The following is a 20,554-nucleotide window of genomic DNA, read 5'->3' on the forward strand; positions in this document are numbered from 1 at the left end:
TGCCTGGGAGTTGGCGGTCAGTGTTGTCTAGGTTCATTTAATTTAACAGTTGGTGTGGGTGCGGGGCTGATAGTTGAGGGGGGTTAAAGGGGCAAATGTGAGTTAAGTGTTGGGTGGGGGAGTATGTAGATGTGGGGGCAGGGTGGATGCTTATGTCTACTGATGTATTGATTTGCGGGACAGGGACTTTGATGGATGAAAAAGGGTTTTCGCCGAGGAGGAAAAGTCCCAGGAGCTTGGTGGCCTTGGTAGTTCTGCTCACTGCACCATCCCACATTCTCCCCTAACCCCCCCAGACCAGCACGCCCCCATCAACCCAGGCCTAAATCTCAATTCAAAGGCTCACCCATCCCCCTCACTTGCTCCCCTCACAAAAAGCCTACCGTGGGGTGGTGAAGCCTGAAGCTCGGCCATGAGCTTGGCTGTTGATTTGGTGGCTTTCACAAGTTTACCCAAAAATGGCCAAAACTATTTGTTTTCCAGACTTTGTGGTGGCCTTCGAGTAACTGAACCATTCTATGCGGCTAAAGAGTCATTAGTGCCTTAATGGTTACAGCACATTCAACCCAACTACCATCCAACAGTGTTGCACAGCAAACAGGAACCTCTTAGCCTCATCACCAAAATGCCCTGAAACCTTTCGAGAATGTTGCTGCTCTTGAAAGCAACCTGTGCCGTGTTTGTATTGGGTTGCTTTGTGGTAATATATGTGTAGAATGTCATTTACCTGAGGCCCATGAGCTTGGATTGGCCCTTCCATGTGTTTTGTCGTGCAGAGCCCAAGAGGCGAGGCAGGGAATTTTTATTGGGTTGTGTCTCTCCTGGGTGTGGAAACTAGGGTTCAGAGGTCACCAGGGGATTGCCACATATTAACCCTTTACAAACCAGCAGAGCAGTGAGCTGCCCCTCCCGTATGACCCCTGGCGCCCGTTCTCTCCTCTACACGCACACACCAAACACTCACAACCCCTCACCTCTCACATAGATCATTAGAGCTCCCTCTAGAGTTTCAATCAGGACGCTGGCAACCAATTCCCAGCTCTGTGTTTCAGTTGCCCTTAGGCACACAGATCTAGCATCAGCTTACCCTCTAAAATCTGGTGGTAAACGCGGAAACTGACCGTACATCTAGGAGTGACGTCATCCTACTCCCAGACAGAGATCCTACTCCCAGACAGGAAAATTTGATAGGCTACTATTATCTACCTGCTACCCCTCCCTGTCCTCTTTTCTCTCCTCACTATGTTCCCCTGATCTCCTCCACTTTGCCTTCTCTGTGGCCAAATCTTTGAATACATCTGTGAGTACTACTTTGGTACTGAGTGGTTCAACATACAAGTTATTCAGCTTGATTGTTTATTCTTGTATTTTGGGGAACCTTGATGTTGTTATGGCAATTGTCCTCCCCCTGCTCCAGTTCTTTCTCTCTCACTCCTGTTTGCGCCTTGTAACACTCTGTCCCTTTCTCGCATGTGTTCCCCTGCAGTCAACTCTCTCTCGCTTAATGCCAACCTCACACACTCTCTCCCTCTACTATACTCCGTAATAGTTTGACTCTCTCTCCCTCTCTCTCTCACACTCTCTCTCTCTCTCTCTCTCTCTCTGAGTCCAGGCCAGCAACAGGCAGCGGGATATGCAAGCTGGCAGATGCTGATGAGCTGAGACACACACACACACACACACACACACACACACACACACACACACACACACACACACACACACTTTCAGCGTCGCTCATGTGTACTGAACCAGGATGTTAAAACCTGAAACACAAGACTGCCAACCGTGTGTGTGTGTGCGTGTGTGTGTGCGTGTGTGTGTGCGTGTGTGTGTGTGTGTGTGTGTGTGTGTGTGTGTGTGTGTGGTGTGTGTGTCTGTATGTCTTTCTTGACAGCTTGTCATAACTTTCAATGGTGCATTGGCGGTCAGTACAATGGAGTTCAGCGTTTTTCTATGGACACAGACTTCTCAGTTGAGAGGCTCAAAGTATTGGAGTTGTACATATATAAAATATATGGAGTAGTGATACCGATGCTCTTTCCTCTCACAGTTGCTGCAAGCAAACTGTGAGACACTGGTATTTTATGATGCTGAAACGTGAACCAGAGAACCCAATCATGCTGCTGATTCAATGAAATAAAGAATGACGTTTGACAAAAAAAGATTCAGAATTGGATGGTTAATTAAGTAATAATGCCTGAGAAACTGGTGTTTGGAGGATATATTTAGAACACAACCCAGTCGTTCGTTCTAAATGTTCCATTGCCATACTGGCTGGCAACGTTCTTATCCCCTGCTTGCTAGCTAGCCAACTTACAGTCACGTCAAACAGTGCAGCCAGAATAACAGCAAAGTAACTGCATTTGCATTCTAGTGACAGTTATTTGGATACATCCATAACAATGAGCTAATGAGGCACGATTTCGCCTGGCATAGAAAATGTGCTCTCTCGTTAGGACACTGTTGTTCAGAGTAGCTAGCCAACAACACCGCTAACACAATCACTTCAAACTGAAGCTGGAAAGACTGCAAACTACAGTAGCTGCACGTTGTTTCATTTTACATTTTTTCAATTGACAGTTGTTTATATCTATAAAAATGATGCCAGCTGATTCATGATGTAGACTGGCTGAGAAACGCAGCCTGCTTGTCTGTCTCGTCCAGACTCCCGACACGTTCATTACTACGGGACAGCTGGAGATTGAATTTCAATATTGAAACAATGTTGCAAATGTCGTAGAGACCGACAGCAAGGTCTATACAAATCTCCTCTGTTGAAAACTAAATGTTACTCTAAAAGAAATGTGAGATAATATCTAGATGCTTTTTATAGTGGAGACCAAGTATATAACTTGCATGGCTGAGGAGATAAGACAGTGGATTACGCAGTCAGATGGAACAGAGTAAATAGGCATTTTAATGTCATAGATTTAGCCGGTGGTAACTTGTGGAGTAGACACCGGCTGGAATGCGGTTTCAACCAATCAGCATTCAGGATTAGAACCACCCATTGTATAATATAGTGTAACCACACACCAGGTCATAGTTTAACCAAATCCATTTGACTGCATAAAATATGTAAATGTTTTACAGCCATGTTTGAGTTTAATATTTTCTAAGAGTATTTCTCTCTCTCTTTCTCTCTCTCTCTCTCTCTCTCTCTCTCTCTCTCTCTCTCTCTCTCTCTCTCTCTCTTAGGACCAGGAAACTCCAGATCAGAAACATTCCTCCACACCTGCAGTGGGAGGTGAGTGCCCCTGGTTTGACCAGATCATAGTTTCACCATATCAAAATGTGTCAATGGGTCCGTTAGTGTCTCTCAACCAGTTAGTGTTACTTTTAGAAGGAAAAGCATAGGTTAGTCCCTGCTACAACAAAGGTAAGTAATCAGAAAAACAAATCTGTTCAGAACAGAATGTTCTGTGTAGCCGTCTGAGATGTGAGTGAGTTAAGGGGGGTAAAAAGGCATTTAGATTAACTATGGCTGCGGGCATGAGCGTGTGTGTTCGTATGTGCATTTGTGTCTTTATCGTGTGTGTCTGTGTGAGTGTGTGCTGGCGTGGGCGGCGAGCGGCGCACGCTGCCGCTGACAGCTGGACGAAGACAGGCCACATGTCCCTGCTAAGGCGGGGCTCTTTCGCTTTCTCTCTCTCTCTCCCTCCCTCTCTTTCTCTCCCTCCCTCTCTTTCTCCCCACTCCGTCCTGCCGGGCGCTCTCGTGCAGCGCAGCGTGTAACTTCTCTAACTGGCCACACGAGGGTAACGTTTCTCCACCCATGTTATAGCCCTGCACGTGAGCCACAGTACAGCAAGGAATAAAAAAAGAGGCCCAATGTCAGGTAGAAACACCAGGGAAGTTAAACCAAGCCTCTGGACGGCCACATATGCCATTTATCCAAGCGACATACAGTAGTGGGTGCCACAATTATACGTATGGCCGGTCCCGGAAATCAAACCCATTATCCTGGCATTGTAAGCACCATGCTCTACTAACAGAGCTACTCAAGGACATCAGTGTCTGATTTAGACCAGGGAAGCATCTCTCTCCAGTCAGTAACACTAATCAGTTAAGTGGCAGGTTGAAATGATGCAGACACTTTGACCCTTGAGGACTGGAACTGCTTTACACTGATGTAGCAAGTGAGACAAATAAGAGAACAGTGGAGAAACCCAGTTTCGGTGCAAATGTTGTAACACCACTATAATAAAATGGTGTTCTCCCCTCACTAGGTGCTGGATGGTCTGCTGGCCCAATATGGAACGGTTGAGAACTGCGAACAAGGTAAGATACTGAAGTTACCTCTGGGAAAAATAGAGTTATTCTGTCCTTTTCATAACCAGTCAGACTTCGCTCTGAACATCTCATCTGCAAATCCAATGAGAAGGCTTCCTTTACACACTCACTGGGCGAGATTCTAATGAGATTCACAGTAATTCTCTGCACTTTGCTCAATGCTTTAACACCGCAAAAATGTCGCTCACTGTTTTCTATCCCTGAGACCTGACCGGACCTGCTTACCTATCCATCTGAGCTACAAAACAAAAGCATATTCATAAAGCGTCTCAGAATAGGAGTGCTGATCTAGGATCAGGTCCTACCTGTCCAGGTAATCTTAGTCATTAAGATCTAAGAGGCACTCCTACTCTGAGGCGCTTTATGATCAGAGTTCTGACATTCCTTCTGTAGTCCAAGCACCTCCCTTCGTGAATACAGCTCATTAAGAAATAGCTTAAGTCTACCAGTCTACCGGAAACACTGCGAGAGGGAAGTCTTTACTGTCAGCGAATCAGATTTGATCAATGGGATATCCCATGCTCTGTCATAGGTCAATCAATATCAATAACTCTCAGTGCTCAACTGTTCAGGAAATGGAAAGGAGGTGGGTTTATAGCCTCGGACTTATGCAATCTCCCCTCCTCTCTCTCCTCTCTCTCTCTCCTTGCATCTCTCTGTCTCTCGTCCCCTCTCCTCTCACTCTGGCTACTTTTCTTAGTGAACACAGACAGTGAGACTGCGGTGGTCAACGTCACATATGGAACTCGGGAACATGCCAGACAGTAAGTCTCCCATAGTACATTATATTTTCTATATCTCTACTTCCAATTGTACCCACCCCATATCCTTTCACACCTTGCTTATCTGAATGTTTTTGTGTCTATATAATATAGGCCATTGAGCAGATGCATTTATCCAAAGGGACTTAGTCATGAGTGCATACATTTTACATCCCAGGAATCAAACACACTATCCTGGCATTGCAAGCACCATGCTCTACCAACTGAGCTACAGAGGACCATACGAACAAAGCGTATAGGGCTAAATTATGTCCAAATGTTACAGTGAAATGCTTACTTACAGGCCCTAACCAACAGTGCAATTTTTAAGTAAAAAATAGGTATTAGGTGAACAATAGATAAGTAAAGAAATAAATACAACAGTTAAAAGACAGTGAATAATAACAGTAGCGAGGCTATATACAGTAGTGAGGCTATATACAGGCACCGGTTAGTCGGGCTAATTGAGGTACTCTGAATACTCTGTAATACTTGATAAGAGAGCTATTTGAATCTTTGTCAAACTCCACGTGTTGATGCATGATACACTACATGACCAAAAGTATGTGGACACTTGCTCGTCAAAAATCTCGTTCACGAAATCATGGCCATTAATATGGAGTTGATCCCCTCTTTGCTTCTATAACAGCCTCCACTCTTCTGGGAAGGCTTTCCACTAGATGTTGGAATATTGCTTCAGGGACTTGGTTCCATTCAGCCAGAAGAGCATTAGTGAGGTCGGGCACTGATGTTTGGCAATTATGCCTAGCTCGCAGTCGGTGTTCCAATTCATCCCAAATGTGTTCAATGGGGTTGAGGTCAGTGCTCTGTGCAGGCCAGTCAAGTTCTTCCGCACCAATCTCGACAAATCATTTCTGTAGGGACCTCGCTTTATGCACAGGGGCATTGTCATGCTGAAACCGGAAAGGGCCTTCCCCATACTGTTGCCACAAAGTTGGAAGCACATAATCTTCTAGAATGTAATTGAATGCTGTAACGTTAAGATTTCCCTTCACTGGAACTAAGGGGCCTAGCCTGAACCATGAAAAACAGCCTCCGACCATTATTCCTCCTACACCAAACTTTACAGTTGGCACTATGCATTGGGGCAGGTAGCGTTCTCCTGGCATCCGCCAAACACATATTTGTCCGTCAGATTGCCAGATGGTAAAGCGTGATTCATCACTCCAGAGAATGCGTTTACACTGCTCCAGAGTCCAATAGCGGCGTGCTTTACACCACTCCAGCCGAGGCTTGGCATTGCGCATGGTGATATTAGGCTTGTGTGTGGCTGCTCGGCCATGGAAACCCATTTCATGAATCTCCCGACTAACAGTTATTGTGCTGATGTTGCTTCTAGAGGCAGTTTGGAACTCAGTAGTGAGTGTTGCAACCGAGGACAGACGATTTTAACGCACTTCAGCACTCGTCGGTCCCGTTCTGTGAGCTTGTGTGGCTTACCATTTCGCAGCTCAGCCAATGTTGCTTCTAGACATTTCCACTTCACAATAACAGCACTGGCCAGCTGCATACCACCCTGCATCCCACTGCTGGCTTGCTTCTGAAGCTTATCAGGGTTGGTCCTGGTCAGTCCCTGGATGGGAGACCAGATGCTGCTGGAAGTGGTGTTGGAGGGCCAGTAGGAGGCACCCTTTCCTCTGGTCTAAAAAAATATCCCAATGATTGGGGACATTGCCGTGTGTAGGGTGCTGTCTTTCAGCTGGGATGTCAAACGGGTGCCCTGACTCTGTGGTCACTAAAAGATCCCATGGCACTTATTGTAAGAGTGTGGGTGTTAACCCTGGTGTCTTGGCTAAATTCCACATCTGGCTCTCATACCATCATGGTCACATAATCATCCCCTGTAACTATTCCCCAGGTTGTTGCTGTAAATGAGAATGTGTTCTCAGTCAACTTACCTGGTTAAAGAATAAAAATTACAGTTGACTGGGGCAGCTCTAGCAGGGCAGAAATTTGATCAACTGACTTGTTGGAAAGGTGGCATCCTATGATGGTACCATGTTAAAAGTCACTGAGCTCTTCAGTAAGGCCATTCTCCTGGCAGTGGTGTCTATGGAGATTGTATGGCTGTGTGCTCAATTTTATACACCTGTCAGCAACGGGTGTGTCTGAAATCCACTACTTTGAACGGGTGTCCACATAGTTTTGTATATTTAGTGTATACATCACTCGCTTGACCTCTAGTGGTATGATAGTAGGACTGCAGTTGGGGATTGCGCTGCGCTGCAACAAAAATGATCAAAGATATTTAACATGAACTACACACATGTAGCTGATGAATTTGGCCATAGTAGAAGGTTTCACTTAAGAAAAGCATTGTTTTGAGACATTTGGCTTTCAAGGTCCATTTTTGTCCAGCAAAAACATATAAAACTCATTATAAAAAGGTTTTCAGAAAACCTCATGGATAAGTGACACAAACCATGGGAATTCTTTCTTTCTCTTTCGTCATCCTTATAAATGACCATTTCTAGTTTTGTTGATATTGTCGCTGTATGATTAAACGTGAAATGTAACATCCACCTCTTTCTCCCAGGGCTATCCAGAAGCTGAACGGCTACGAGTTTGAGAACAACTCCTTGCGCGTCTCCTACATCCCAGATGAGACGTCTGATGTCGACTCCCAACGCGGCCAAGACAACAGTCGTCGCCCCGGTTACGGTTCCCGCGGCCCCCGTGGCGGTTCCCCGGGCTCAGGCATGCCTTCGAAACACCAGCACGCTGACATCCCCCTCCGACTCCTGGTGCCCACCCAATACGTGGGGGCCATCATCGGCAAGGAGGGTGCCACCATCCGCAACATCACCAAACAAACCCAGAGCAAGTGAGTACAAATATGAGTTGACCAATATACTGTAAGTAACAGATGAGTACCAGAGAACCAGATCAAGTAAGTGCAAGTCACCGGTATGGCCTCTAAAAGAGAACATGTTGGTAGAATAGACCATTACTGCCATTACTGCCACAAGGTTTTACATCCCATCTTTGTTAACGCTTTTGAAGTGAGTATGAAAAGGTACTGGGAGCATTGCACAACCCAAAGGGCTTTCGATTGAATTTAAACAAACCAAAAGTGCCCTGCCTACCTGTTTGTGGACACCATACTGTATGGCCAAACGGACTTTCCTGCGTTTTCCGTCCCTGCTAGAATTGACGTCCACCGCAAAGAGAATGCCGGCGCAGCTGAGAAACCAATCAGCATCCACTCCACCCCTGAGGGCTGCTCCTCTGCCTGCCGTATGATCCTGGACATCATGCAACAGGAGGCTAAGGACACCAAGACGTGAGTGCAGTGTCCGTGAAGCAGCTGTCAAACCTGCACAGTGTGAAAACTTTAAAGTGACCCTCCAGCTATTTTGTAACTTTTCCCATTAAAAAACGGCATCTCCAATTGTGCTAGGGGTGGACGTTTATGCATGCAGTTAGGAAACGGTATATTTGGATTTCCTCCTGTGTTTATCTCATACTGTGTTCTCCTCATCCTCTCAGTGCTGAAGAAGTACCCCTGAAGATCCTGGCTCACAATAACTTTGTAGGCCGACTGATCGGCAAGGAGGGGCGCAACCTGAAAAAAGTGGAGCAGGACACCGACACCAAGATTACCATCTCCCCGTTAGTCACACACATCTAAAAACATACACACACATCTACACACATCATGAAACACACAGGTCCCTGGGTATGTTTACGCAGAGCCGCCATGGTCAATTAGGAAAGATCATGCACCGTGTGATCGAAACCTATGACTATATCTAATGACTGAGACTGATTAAATGTACTGAGTTGTACGGGCCTCCCGAGTGGCGCAGCAGTCTAAGGCACTGCTCCACAGTGCTAGCTGTGTCACTACACATCCGGGTTTGATCCCGGGCTGTGTCGCAGCCGGCCGTGGCCGGGAGACCCATGAGGCGGTGCACAATTGGCCCAGCGTCGTCCGGGTTAGGGGAGGGTTTGGCTGGTAGGGATGTCCTTGTCCCATCACGCTCTAGTGACTCCTGTGGCGGGCCGGGTGCATACACGGTCGCCAGGTGTTACAGTGTTTCCTCCGACACATTGTTGCGGCTGGCTTCCCGGGTTAAGTGAGCAGTGTGTCAAAAAAAGCTTGGCGGGGTTGTGTTTTGGAGGATGCATGGCTCTCGACCTTTGCCTCTCCCGAGTCTGTATGGGAGTTACAGTGATGGGACTAGACTGTAACTACCAATTGAGGAGAAAAAAGGGTTAAAAAAAATAGAACTGTATGTACTGAGTTATTTCTTCATTAGTGTAGTCTCCAATGATCACCTATGGTTGATTAACAGCGTTCCTTGTACTTTTTCTCCCTCTGCTCCTCTCCTCTCCCCTTCTTCTTTCTTCTTCTACCTGCTCTTCCTGTTTCTTATCTTCCTCCTTTTCCACCTGACCTCTCCCTCTTTCCTCTTCTCCTCCTCTTTCACTTCTCCCACCCTCTCTTCCTTCCCACTGCTCCTGTCTGCAGACTCCAGGACTTGACCGTGTACAACCCAGAGAGGACCATCACAGTGAAGGGACCCATCGAGGCATGTTGTCTGGCCGAGACAGAGATCATGAAGAAAGTGCGTGAGGCCTATGACAATGACATGGCCGCCATGAATGTGAGTCAATGCTCAATAAAGTTACTGGCCTCCAGTTCTCTTCAAAACACAATGGTCCCTCACATAGATCTTTCCCCTGCCCCTGGCACTTTAGGTTTCCACCTGTGTTTGTTGAATTTAATAGCGAGAAATGCACATACAGTCATTGTCACATGCACTCAAACGATCATGCACTCAAACTATCATGCACTCAAACGATCATGCACTCAAACTATCATGCACTCAAACTATCATGCACTCAAACTATCATGCACTCAAACTATCATGCACTCAAACTATCATGCACTCAAACTATCATGCACTCTCAGTTCAGTTCCTTTGGCACTTACCTGCTTCTTGTCTCCAGCAACAGACTCATCTGATTCCCGGATTGAACCTTGGAGCGCTTGGACTTTTCCCCCCTTCCGGTTCCATGCCCCCTCCCCCACCAGGCAACTCTGCATCCCCCTACGGCTCTTTTGGGGTAAGTGCACAGGCTTCTATCTAAGCTAGTTGGGTTCCAGCCATTGAGCTTTAGTTTAGTTTGCTGTGTTTGCAAACGCTGATGCTAGCTCTCACAAACATTACTTCTGTCTGTCTCAGGGTTGGGTTATGGTGTGGTAACAACCTCTAGATCAGCGGGGTCAGATATTGGTTGGGCCGTGGTCATATTGTGATATAGTTGTAACTGTTTCATGTCACCCTACAGGCCCCTGAGCAGGAGACAGTCCATGTGTACATCCCGGCCCAGGCAGTAGGAGCTATTATTGGCAAGAAGGGACAGCATATAAAACAGCTAAGCCGCTTCGCTGGAGCGTCAATCAAGGTGAGAAATGTACTAGTATACACAGACATTCACTCACACAAGGAGTGAATGTCAATTGGTCAATGAGGAAAGATAATACACCAAGCTGATGTAAATAGTGCATTTCATCACCGCTCTGAAACTGATTCGAAAAAACAATGACTTCTTGAGACACCTATACTTGTACTTATCATGTCTCTATAAAGGACGTTACGCTGCTTGCTTAGCGAGTACCACTTCCTCCGGTTTCGTCCCATACCTGACTCAAACTCAGAACCTCTACCTTGCTAGCACACGTGACCACCCTCCTGAAGCATCTTACCAGTCGGCGCCACACGATAAGCTCACTATTCACTGGTGCAAGTGGGGACACTTCAGGCTGAGAAGTGAGTTTCACACATCCCCATGTGCTACATTCACCCCTCAAAAGGACATCACGCTGCTTGTTTAGCGAGTAACACTTCCTTCTGATTCTCCCCATACCTGGCTCAAACTCCTTCTGATTCTCCCCATACCTGGCTCAAACTCGGGACCTCTGCCTTGCTAGCACACGTGACCGCCCTCCTGAAGCGTCTTGCCAGTCGGCGCCATGCGAAAAGCTAGCTATTCGCTAGCACAAGTGGGGAGACTTCATTTACATTACATTTACATCATTTAGCAGACACTCTTATCCAGAGCGACTTACAGTAGTGAATACATACATTTCATTTCATGCACTCTTTTTTTGTACTGGCCCCCCGTGGGAATCGAACCCACAACCCTGGCGTTGCACACACCATGCTGGCATTGCAAACACCATGCTCTACCAACTGAGCCACAGGGAAGACTTCAGGCTGAGGAGTCAGTTTCGCACATTCCCATGTGCTATAGACCTCTATCTGTGTGGTTTAAGTTGACCTTCATATCTTTTTCCCTGCCAGATTGCCCCAGCTGAGGCTCCAGACTCCAAGATGCGAATGGTCATTGTAACCGGCCCACCTGAGGCCCAGTTCAAGGTACAGTGGAATGGGAGCATGATCAGACAATCTCTTTTTCAGCCTCTGTTTTTCATAGTGTTCATATCAGTGTTCAGAACTGGGAGCCCTCTTCTTGGTGTTTGCATCTTTTGTTGTGTGTGGTCTCTGCTTGCCTGTCCTGCCTTCTCATCCTTCATCCGTTTCCTCTCCTCCAACCTGTATTTCCCTACTTTTAGCCTTACACTCTTCCTCTCCTTCATACTCTCTTTTTCCTTCCAAATCCCTGTTGAAGTCACATGTCAAGCCATAGGTGTAGTTACTTTTTGATGTCAAACTGACTTTGGATCTTTGTTGCCACCTCAGGCTCAGGGCAGGATTTATGGCAAACTGAAGGAGGAAAACTTCTTTGGGCCGAAGGAGGAAGTGAAGCTGGAGACGCACATCAAGGTAGCTGCTGCCGCTGCCGGCAGAGTCATCGGAAAAGGCGGAAAGACGGTGAGTGTAAAGGGTCTTCTCTAGGTCCTTTTCAGGTTGCATCCCTTTCTCTTTTTGGCATAGCTTGTACCCTGTATTACAATCAATTCTGTTCCTCTATGTCCTTGTGGCTATCCTCTCCTGAGCTAGAATAACCGAGCATAGGACCACTAATCACTATAAACAGTCATGTTAGTTTTATCTAAGTGCAAATCACTAACAAAACCTTCTTATTCCTCAGGTGAATGAGCTACAGAACCTCACTGCAGCTGAGGTGGTGGTCCCTCGCGAACAGACCCCAGACGAGAATGACCAGGTTATTGTCAAGATCATCGGCCACTTCTACGCAAGCCAGGTGAGGATCTCCTAGTCCTCATTCTCTTTCATAAGCTGCCTATAGAAGTTGACTATATAGAACCTACGGAGATTTGAATAGGCCCCAACCTCTCCTCATCATTTCCTTCAACAGTTTCTCCAGTACTCTTCAGTCTCCTCACATGCTCACTCATATGTTGTTGTCTCCTGCAGTTGGCCCAAAGGAAGATCAGGGACATTCTTACGCAGGTCAGGCAGCAGCAGAAGGGAGGCATGGGGGAGCGCCAGGGGGAGCGCCAGGGGCCACACCCACAGGTCTTGTCTGAGATGGGGCCCTCCCAGGGACTGGCACAGGAGCCCCGGCCCCAGAGAAAGTGACGGGGCAGAGGGACCTTACCGGACAGACAGACAGAAAAACGAACGGAGGATAGATGAACGGACGTATAAAAGAGAGCGACACACGGACCCAGCGATAGACAGGAGAGATGCGAGTCAAACTGAGTCAGAGAGAGGAAACACCTGAGAGAGGACAAAGTTTAGAGAGGAAAAAAAGAGAGGAAAAGTAAACTTAGAGAAAACAGAGACCAGATGCCAGGCCAGAGCGACTGACTGGGAATGGTGAGTTGTTTGGAGGAGGTGGTAGGTAGAGGCGTCCTTGTGTGTTTCAGAGAGGGTCTTTCTCTCTCACACCAATGGGGGTCATTTGGTTCTCCTCATATGGAGAGCGGCTACTTTCCCTGATCGCACTTGGATAGGCCAGCCTACTTGATACTAAACCCATACTGAGCTCTTAACCATCTCCAGCCAGTCCTATATTTTAAGGGTGGTTTTTTTAAAGATAAAGATATATGTATAGAAATGTTTATTCAGAGGTATTATTAATAGAATGCAGTGATCGGGAGCCGGGAGAGGGGGCGGGGAAGCCATTGCAGTGGGGGCGGGGTCATGGATTAGGTGACCCTTCGTCAGCCAATGGAAGTTCAGCAGAGGGGCCGCAGTTGTTAACACTGCTCTTTGACTCCTTCGTAGAAATCTAAGAAGAAAAAAAGAAAATATGAGGTTGTAAATAGAATCTTCATGAAATGTAATGAAATGCTGCGCTCAATCGCCTTGCCTTTTGGGGTCGCCTCGAGACTCAGGTTTGCCTCGTTTCCGAGACACTGTTTGTTCCTGAGGTCCCGATAGGCGTCTGGTGGTCGGAGCAGTGAGAGATCAGTAAGTGCGTGGAGGCCGCGGCTAGTCCTGCAGTTCTATTGCAGAGGCTTAGCTCCGAGACGCGGACGAGAACGACCGTAAACTAGCTAGCCATGCTCGCTGGCGAGCGGCCCACGCCTAAACGGCATATTTTATATATATTATATATATATGATATGTGAGTTAACCCAAGTCCCTCGGGAGAATGAATTGAGGGCAAGGAGAAATACTGTGTAGCAGTCCTGCAATGACTGACAGGCAAGAGGTCTTATTTGATTTTGCTCATTGCCTTTTTCATGCTCAGACCCAATCTAGACCCAAACCGGTTCTTTGGAACCCCCTGTGTGTTCTGGATTTCGTTTTATTGGATCTACGAAAACGTCAAAAATGAAATCCATTGTTTAATTTGATACCAAGCAGGATTGGGCCCACACGTACTGAGGTCACAAACAAGTTAGGAGACTAGATGGAATCAAAAACAGTACACACAGCAGTCTTTGAGGACCACGACTGCATGGGTCAGGTGAGTTGATCCACAGTCCTTGCCTTTAGATGGAAAGGTAATAACAGATAGTGGGGATGGCTTCCTCTCTCTCTCTCCCCCCTCCGCTGAAGGCCTGCTGGTGACGCTTCCAGACCCCACCTAATGAAGGAGGGGTAGAAGCATGGGGCGCTCTCACCGTTACTAGAAAAGATTAGATAAAATGAAATTAAAAATAAAAACCTACCTCAGGGTATTGTTACCTCAGTATTCCTAACTTTTTTTTTTTTTGCTTGCTGGTGTTTTATATAAAGCTGATAGTCCTGAATATTTTTTATTTTTTTAAGAAAAAATAAATACATTTTTTAGGTTTTGTCTTGTTGCTTTGGTTATTTTTTTCTGTTTTTTTGTGTGACTTTTATTTTGAAAATCAGAATGACCCAGAGGTGATGCCCCAGAAGAGAAAGTGAAATTAGCCAACAATGGCAAGGTGATAGAGGACCATGTCATGTGTTGTCATGCCTGCTTTGGGGGCAGCCTCTGGCTCTTCTGAAGTATGATTGGAGCATTCGGTCTTTAAAATCAGAGTATTGGCCAATGGGGAATGGCGCTGTTAGTCAAGAGGGTCTCTGGGCACATGTTGGTCCATACCACACCATGGGTGTGGGTTATGATTAGGTCCCGGTAATTATGTTTTTGACATGGTCAAAAGGTTATTTATGATTATATATGTTTGTCATACAAGCTATAATTTGTTATACTGCTGAACTAGAATACTGACAGCATGACAGGATAGGTTTTTGAGGCAGAATTCCCATGATATGACTTTGACCACTGTGTATCCGAGGCCCTCTTGTCTGTTTCATGATGACATCATCTTAATGCGCAGAATGTTTACTTACATGTTGCAGTCCATCTTTAGTGCTGTGCCAGAGAAATGTTGATGGAAGACTGAAGGGCGTTCAATCTGTCCCCTTGCTCTGAAAACACTGAATGTGAATATTTATTAGCTCTGTGCACTGACCAATAAGCCTCAGCCCTGCCCACACTCACAGATCTGTGAGTGTGATCGTGCGTGGGCTTGGGTGTGTTAGTGATTTTTTAGTTTATTGGTTTTAAGTGTTACATTTTTTTGCGGGGGAAGTGGTGGGGTGTAAAAAAAGCAGAAAAAAGTAGAAAGAGAACCTATGGACTCGGTTTGTCTTTCAACAGACAGAGGGGTGTTCAAAAACCTTTTAAAAATGGGAGCAGAAAGCAAGGAAATTGAAAAGAATGCATAAAATAAATAGATTCAACCTGTTCATAAGATGTAAAAGGAAACCGATCACCAGACTTTTGTATTTTTGAAATAACTATGGGGGTGAAATGATGAGAAATGATGGAAAAGTCGAAGAATAAAACGTGCCAGGTCACTGATTGACACTGCCAGATAGCATCATTTCCACAGTCTGAGCTATTCACTAACCACATCCAGTAGACTGGCCAGCGGCTTTGAAACATACTTTCTCACCATCGACAGGTGAAAGTCTATTCTACTGTTTATGCTTCCATTTTTTTTTTCAAGAGACGGCAACTTCTTGTTTCGCCATGGCAAGAGCTGACTTGACATGTTTAGAGGTCTCCTTGGCAATGAGCATATGACTCCATCATCATGTGGGGTAAATGCTCCTCAGAAGTTTCCGTCTCTTTCCGACCCATAGAGCTCTGTTCACAAACACCAAGACACACTATTTTGGATTATTCAGACTGCAGCCATTTTTTTTTGTATACAGCAAGCTTTATTTGGACATGACATCTGGTTAAATACTGTTACACTAATTGAATAATGTAAACAACTAAATATTGAAATGACCGAGAACCTCCAGGACTTTTTTAAACTTGATGCAATTTAGTAAGGGAGGTGTAGAAGATTGACAGGAGATGGGCCAATCTTTTGTGGAAAGCGGGCGAGGGACTATTATCTACTATGTCAGAGACTGACAGACAAATAGCATACCCTTGTTTGATGTACAAGAATTGCCTTTTTATGTTAGGTCACTGGAAATGCAACTATACCCCATATAGTCCAGTCAAAGTGGACTTAACATCACACACACGTAACCCCCTCCCCTCTAGTCTTCTTTCACTATCTCACCACCCTGGTTTAAGATCATTCTACTCACACTCTCTTACTATCAGGATTTTATTTGTACTTTTCTGTACTCCACAGGACTAGGAGAACCTTTTTAAAAAATCATTTCATTTTCGGGAGATGAGGGGAACTACGGAGTCCTCCACCCTCTCTTACGCTGGCCTCGATTGTGTTCGTTTTCTCACTTCTGTTCAGATGTTTCTAGTTTTATTACATATACTTTTTTTCAATTTGTTTCCGTTGCTTTAGTTTGGAAAAATAGTTGATTACCTTTTTTTTCTGATCATGTTTTTTAATGCACAGATCTCATAAACAGCTACTAAATAAAGACAAAATACTAACATGTAACGCATTACATGATGCAAGTAATAACAGTGCCAAACAAGTTTTAGTACTCAAAAAGAGAAAAAATAAGAATTTGGTTTTATCTGTAAATGGATGACACCTGGTCTGTTCACTGAGTGGCTTACTCTTCAGCCCTCACACTTTGAAGCACTATAACATGAAATCCATGCTCGTTGTCTGTGGCAAAGCGAATGGCTCACTATTGTGTCCACAAACAAAATTCTCTAAATGTCTAAACCGAAGTCCTTTTTTATGCAATTTCAGTGATATGTTGACAAGCTATATTCATGGTCAACATTTGGCATGTGGACTGTTGATTATCCACTTATAAAACAAACCCACAACAATATGACAAAACTATTTTGAAACTTCCCATCAAAGCTTGTAGCTTAGCATATTGACGACAGATTCAAGCTTTCGTAATGACGGCTATGATTATTGAAACAAAGATGCACACCACAATGTTTTTTTCCTCATTAGTAGACTCTTCACTTAAACGAGACATCATAGATGTGTGCTACAAAGATGAGACAAACCTCACACATAACTGGGAACGCTACCTCAAGACTTAGCCATAAGATTGTTTTTATCAACCAGACAAGAGCAAACAGTGCATGTTACAGTATTTTCTTTCATTCACTTTAATTTATTTTTTATTTTAATTTTACCTCTACAGCTTTGAGTTGGGACTGTAAAAATTACAATAAACACAGAGGGTGAAGTGGGGTGCAGGAGCAGGGAGGGAGAGGACTATGTGTGGGGAGTGACTGGGTCTATTATGGGCATCCTCTAGTAGGCCTTGGACATGTTGGTTTGAGTGATAAGGAGGCACTGAGGATTGGAACAAAGTGAATACATGGGAAACTAAACCCTTGTGGCTCTTTTGGTGGAGCAGGGTTGTTCGGTCTCTCTTGAATGAGAACCCGAGGGCCCTGAAATTGCTTCTATCCCTCATTAGATACACCACACTCTGTGCCTGTTCCACATTTCTCTACTGACCCCTTCAGATAACCAGCTCCCCCATAGGCCCTCACCTTGGGGTCCTGAGGCCCAGTGTCCCACCCTCCTCCTCCTCCCACAGTGCTCCTCCAACTCTGCCCCTCTTCCATCTCTCCCTTTGTTTTCACTTCCTGAATCAAGGGGAATGATACCTGTAACCATGTAATTTTTTTGTTGATCTACCTCTTAGGAAAAAATTGGTAAAAGGTCAAATTAAAAAAGGACACAAAAGTTTAACATTTGAAAATGCTCATATAAAAATTAAGTAAATCAATAAATAACTGGGTAGCTGCATCTCCATATACTGTAGTTCATAGTCTATTAAAAGGAAAATAAAAACTTTTCTTCCAAAGATGATTTTGTTTTCTCTGTTGTTAGAAGCTATTTTGAAAGGATTATGAAATGGAAACATTGAACTTAAGTTTTTTTTTTCTCAAAAAACAAGATTTAATTATCCAATTGCATTTTTGTTCTTCATTAGATGTACGTTTTTAGCCTCAAAATTCTTTCTCTTTTTTTGTTTGATTTCTTTTCTGATTGCTTTTTCAAATGACATAGGATTGTATTTCTTGTGTTTGGATGCATTAGGATTCTCTCTCTGTGAACTGCAACATAATAACACTCAGTAAAACCTTTTCAGAGCAGCATGATGTCTAAACGATTAGATTTTTATTTTTTATTTTGAATGATTAATTTGAAAAGAAAGGACCTGTTTAGCTGGTCAGTCTCCAGAGGAGCTGGAGGAGGAGGACATGGAGAGAGAGAGAGGCCCATCTATCAGGCTCTACTCTGCTGCCAGCCCTTCTCCACCTCTGGGGCCTTGGCCTTTCAACTTCTGCCCGCCTGATTTCTTTAGTTCTCATCAAGACTTGTTTTTAAACTCCTTGTTAACAAAACAGAGCATAGATATGAATGTGTTATTAAAAGATGAGAAAACCGGAACCCGCTTCTGTCTTGTGTGTTTTCTGTGTTGTCTTTTTTCTCTACACAGTACCCACCACTGCCTTCTTCCCCCACTGTGGTCTTTACAGAAAAATTCAGATTTAACCACAGAACTAGATTAACTCATATTTCTATAAGTGGAACACCATTTTTTTTATTTAAACTTTATTTCACTAGGCAAGTCAGTTAAGAACAAATTCTAATTTACAATGACGGCCTACAAAAAGGCCTCCTGCGGGGACAGGGGCCTTGGTTTAAAAATAAAAAAGAAATACAATATAAATATAGGACAAAACACACATCACAACAAGAGAGACAACACAACACTACATAAAGAGAGACCTATGACAACAACATAGTAAGGCAGCAACACATGACAACACAACATGGTAGCAAAACAATATAACAACATGGTAGCTGCACAAAACATGGTACAAACATTACTGGGCACAGAGAACAGCACAAAGGGCAAGAAGGTAGAGACAACAATACATCACACAAAGCCACCACAACTGTCAGTAAGATTGTCCATGATTGAGTCTTTGAATGAAGAGATTGAGATAAAACTGTCAAGTTTAAGTGTTACAGCTCGTTCCAGTCGCTAGCTGCAACTGTGTGTGCTTTGGGGACCTTTAACAGAATGTGACTGGCAGAACTGGTGTTGTATGTGGAGGATGAGTGCTGCAGTAGATACATTTGAAGTCGGAAGTTTACATACACTTAGGTTGGAGTCATTAAAACTTGTTTTTCAACCACTCCACAAATTTCTTGTTAACAAACTATAGTTTTGTCAAGTCGGTTAGGACATTTTTCCAACAGACAGATTATTTCACTTATAATTCACTGTGTCACAATTCCAGTGGGTCAAAAGTTTACATACACTAAGTTGGCTGTGCCTTTAAACAGCTTGGAAAATTCCAGAAAATGTTCAGAAGCTTCTGATTGACTCAAATGATGTCAATTAGCCTATTGTGGATGTATTTCAAAGCCTACCTTCAAACTTAGTGCCTCTTTGCTTGACATCATGGGAAAATCAAAAGAAATCAGCCAAGACCTCGGAAAAAAAATTGGAGACCTCCACAAGTCTGGTTCATCCCTGGGAGCAATTTCCAAATGCCTGAAGGTACCACGTTCATCTGTACAAACAATAGTATGCAAGTATAAACACCACCGCTCAGGAAGGAGACGCCTTCCATCTCCTAGAGATGAACGTACTTTGGTGCAAAAAGTGCAAATCAATCCCAGAACAACAGCAAAGGACATTGTGTAGATGCTGGAGGAAACCAGTACAAAAGTACCTATATCCACAACAAAACGAGTCCTATATCGACATAACTTGAAAGGCCACTCAGCAAAGAAGAAGCTACTGCTCCAAAACCGCCATAAAAAAGCCAGACTACGGTTTGCAACTGCACATGGGGACAAAGATCGTACTTTTTAGAGAAATGTCCTCTGGTCTTATGAAACAAAAATAGAACTGTTTGGCCATAATGACCATCGTTATGTTTGGAGGAAAAAGGGGGAAGCTTGCAAGCCGAAGAACACCATCTCAACCGTGAAGCACGGGGGTGGCAACCTCATGTTATGGGGGTGCTTTGCTGCAGGAGGGACTGGTGCACATCACAAAATAGATGGCATCATGAGGAAGGGGAAAGCTATGTGGATATATTGAAGCAACATCTCAAGACATCAGTCAGGAAGTTAAAGCTTGGTCAAAAATGGGTCTTCCAAATGGACAATGACCCCAAGCATACTTCCAAAGTTGTGGAAAAATGGTTTAAGGACAACAGAGTCAAGGTATTGGAGTGGCCATCACAAAGCCCTGACCTCAATCCCATAGAATATTTGTGGGCAGAACTGAAAAAGTGTGTGCGAGCAAGGAGGCCTACAAACCTGACTCAGTTACACCAGCTCTGTCAGGCAGAATGGCCAAAATTCACCCAACTTATTGTGGGAAGCTTGTGGAAGGCTACCCGAAACGTTTGACCCAAGTTAAACAATTTAAATTCAATGCTACCAAATACTAATTGAGTGTATGTAAACTTCTGACCCACTGGGAATGTGATGAAAGAAATAAAAGCTGAAAGAAATCATTCTCTACTATTATTCTGACATTTCACATTCTTTAAAATAAAGTGGTGATCCTAACTGACGTAAGACAGGGAATTCTTACTAGGATTAAATGTCAGGAATTGTGAAAAACTGAGTTTAAATGTAGTTGGCTAAGGTGTATGTAAACTTCCGA

General features: G+C 44.5%; 1 protein-coding gene across 3 annotated transcripts in view; it reads left to right on the top strand.

The window, feature by feature from the left end:
• Positions 1-18,305, top strand: part of LOC115171021 (insulin-like growth factor 2 mRNA-binding protein 1) — a 61,281-nt gene extending 42,976 nt beyond the window's left edge. Inside the window, exons 3-15 of one of the 3 annotated variants that reach the window (XM_029727469.1) lie at positions 3,202-3,250; positions 4,233-4,284; positions 4,997-5,060; positions 7,615-7,902; positions 8,227-8,361; positions 8,568-8,690; positions 9,553-9,688; positions 10,035-10,151; positions 10,377-10,493; positions 11,393-11,467; positions 11,792-11,923; positions 12,144-12,257; positions 12,431-18,305. In XM_029727469.1, the coding sequence (XP_029583329.1) occupies positions 3,202-3,250; positions 4,233-4,284; positions 4,997-5,060; positions 7,615-7,902; positions 8,227-8,361; positions 8,568-8,690; positions 9,553-9,688; positions 10,035-10,151; positions 10,377-10,493; positions 11,393-11,467; positions 11,792-11,923; positions 12,144-12,257; positions 12,431-12,595 (1,567 nt within the window). In that variant the 3' untranslated portion in view covers positions 12,596-18,305. The remainder of the gene's footprint in view (positions 1-3,201; positions 3,251-4,232; positions 4,285-4,996; positions 5,061-7,614; positions 7,903-8,226; positions 8,362-8,567; positions 8,691-9,552; positions 9,689-10,034; positions 10,152-10,376; positions 10,494-11,392; positions 11,468-11,791; positions 11,924-12,143; positions 12,258-12,430) is intronic. The other 2 variants (XM_029727471.1, XM_029727470.1) reach the window with 2 other exon arrangements.
• Positions 18,306-20,554: the final 2,249 nt, after the last annotated feature.

This window comes from Salmo trutta, chromosome 32, assembly GCF_901001165.1.
Source record: "Salmo trutta chromosome 32, fSalTru1.1, whole genome shotgun sequence".
NCBI lineage: Eukaryota > Metazoa > Chordata > Actinopteri > Salmoniformes > Salmonidae > Salmo > Salmo trutta.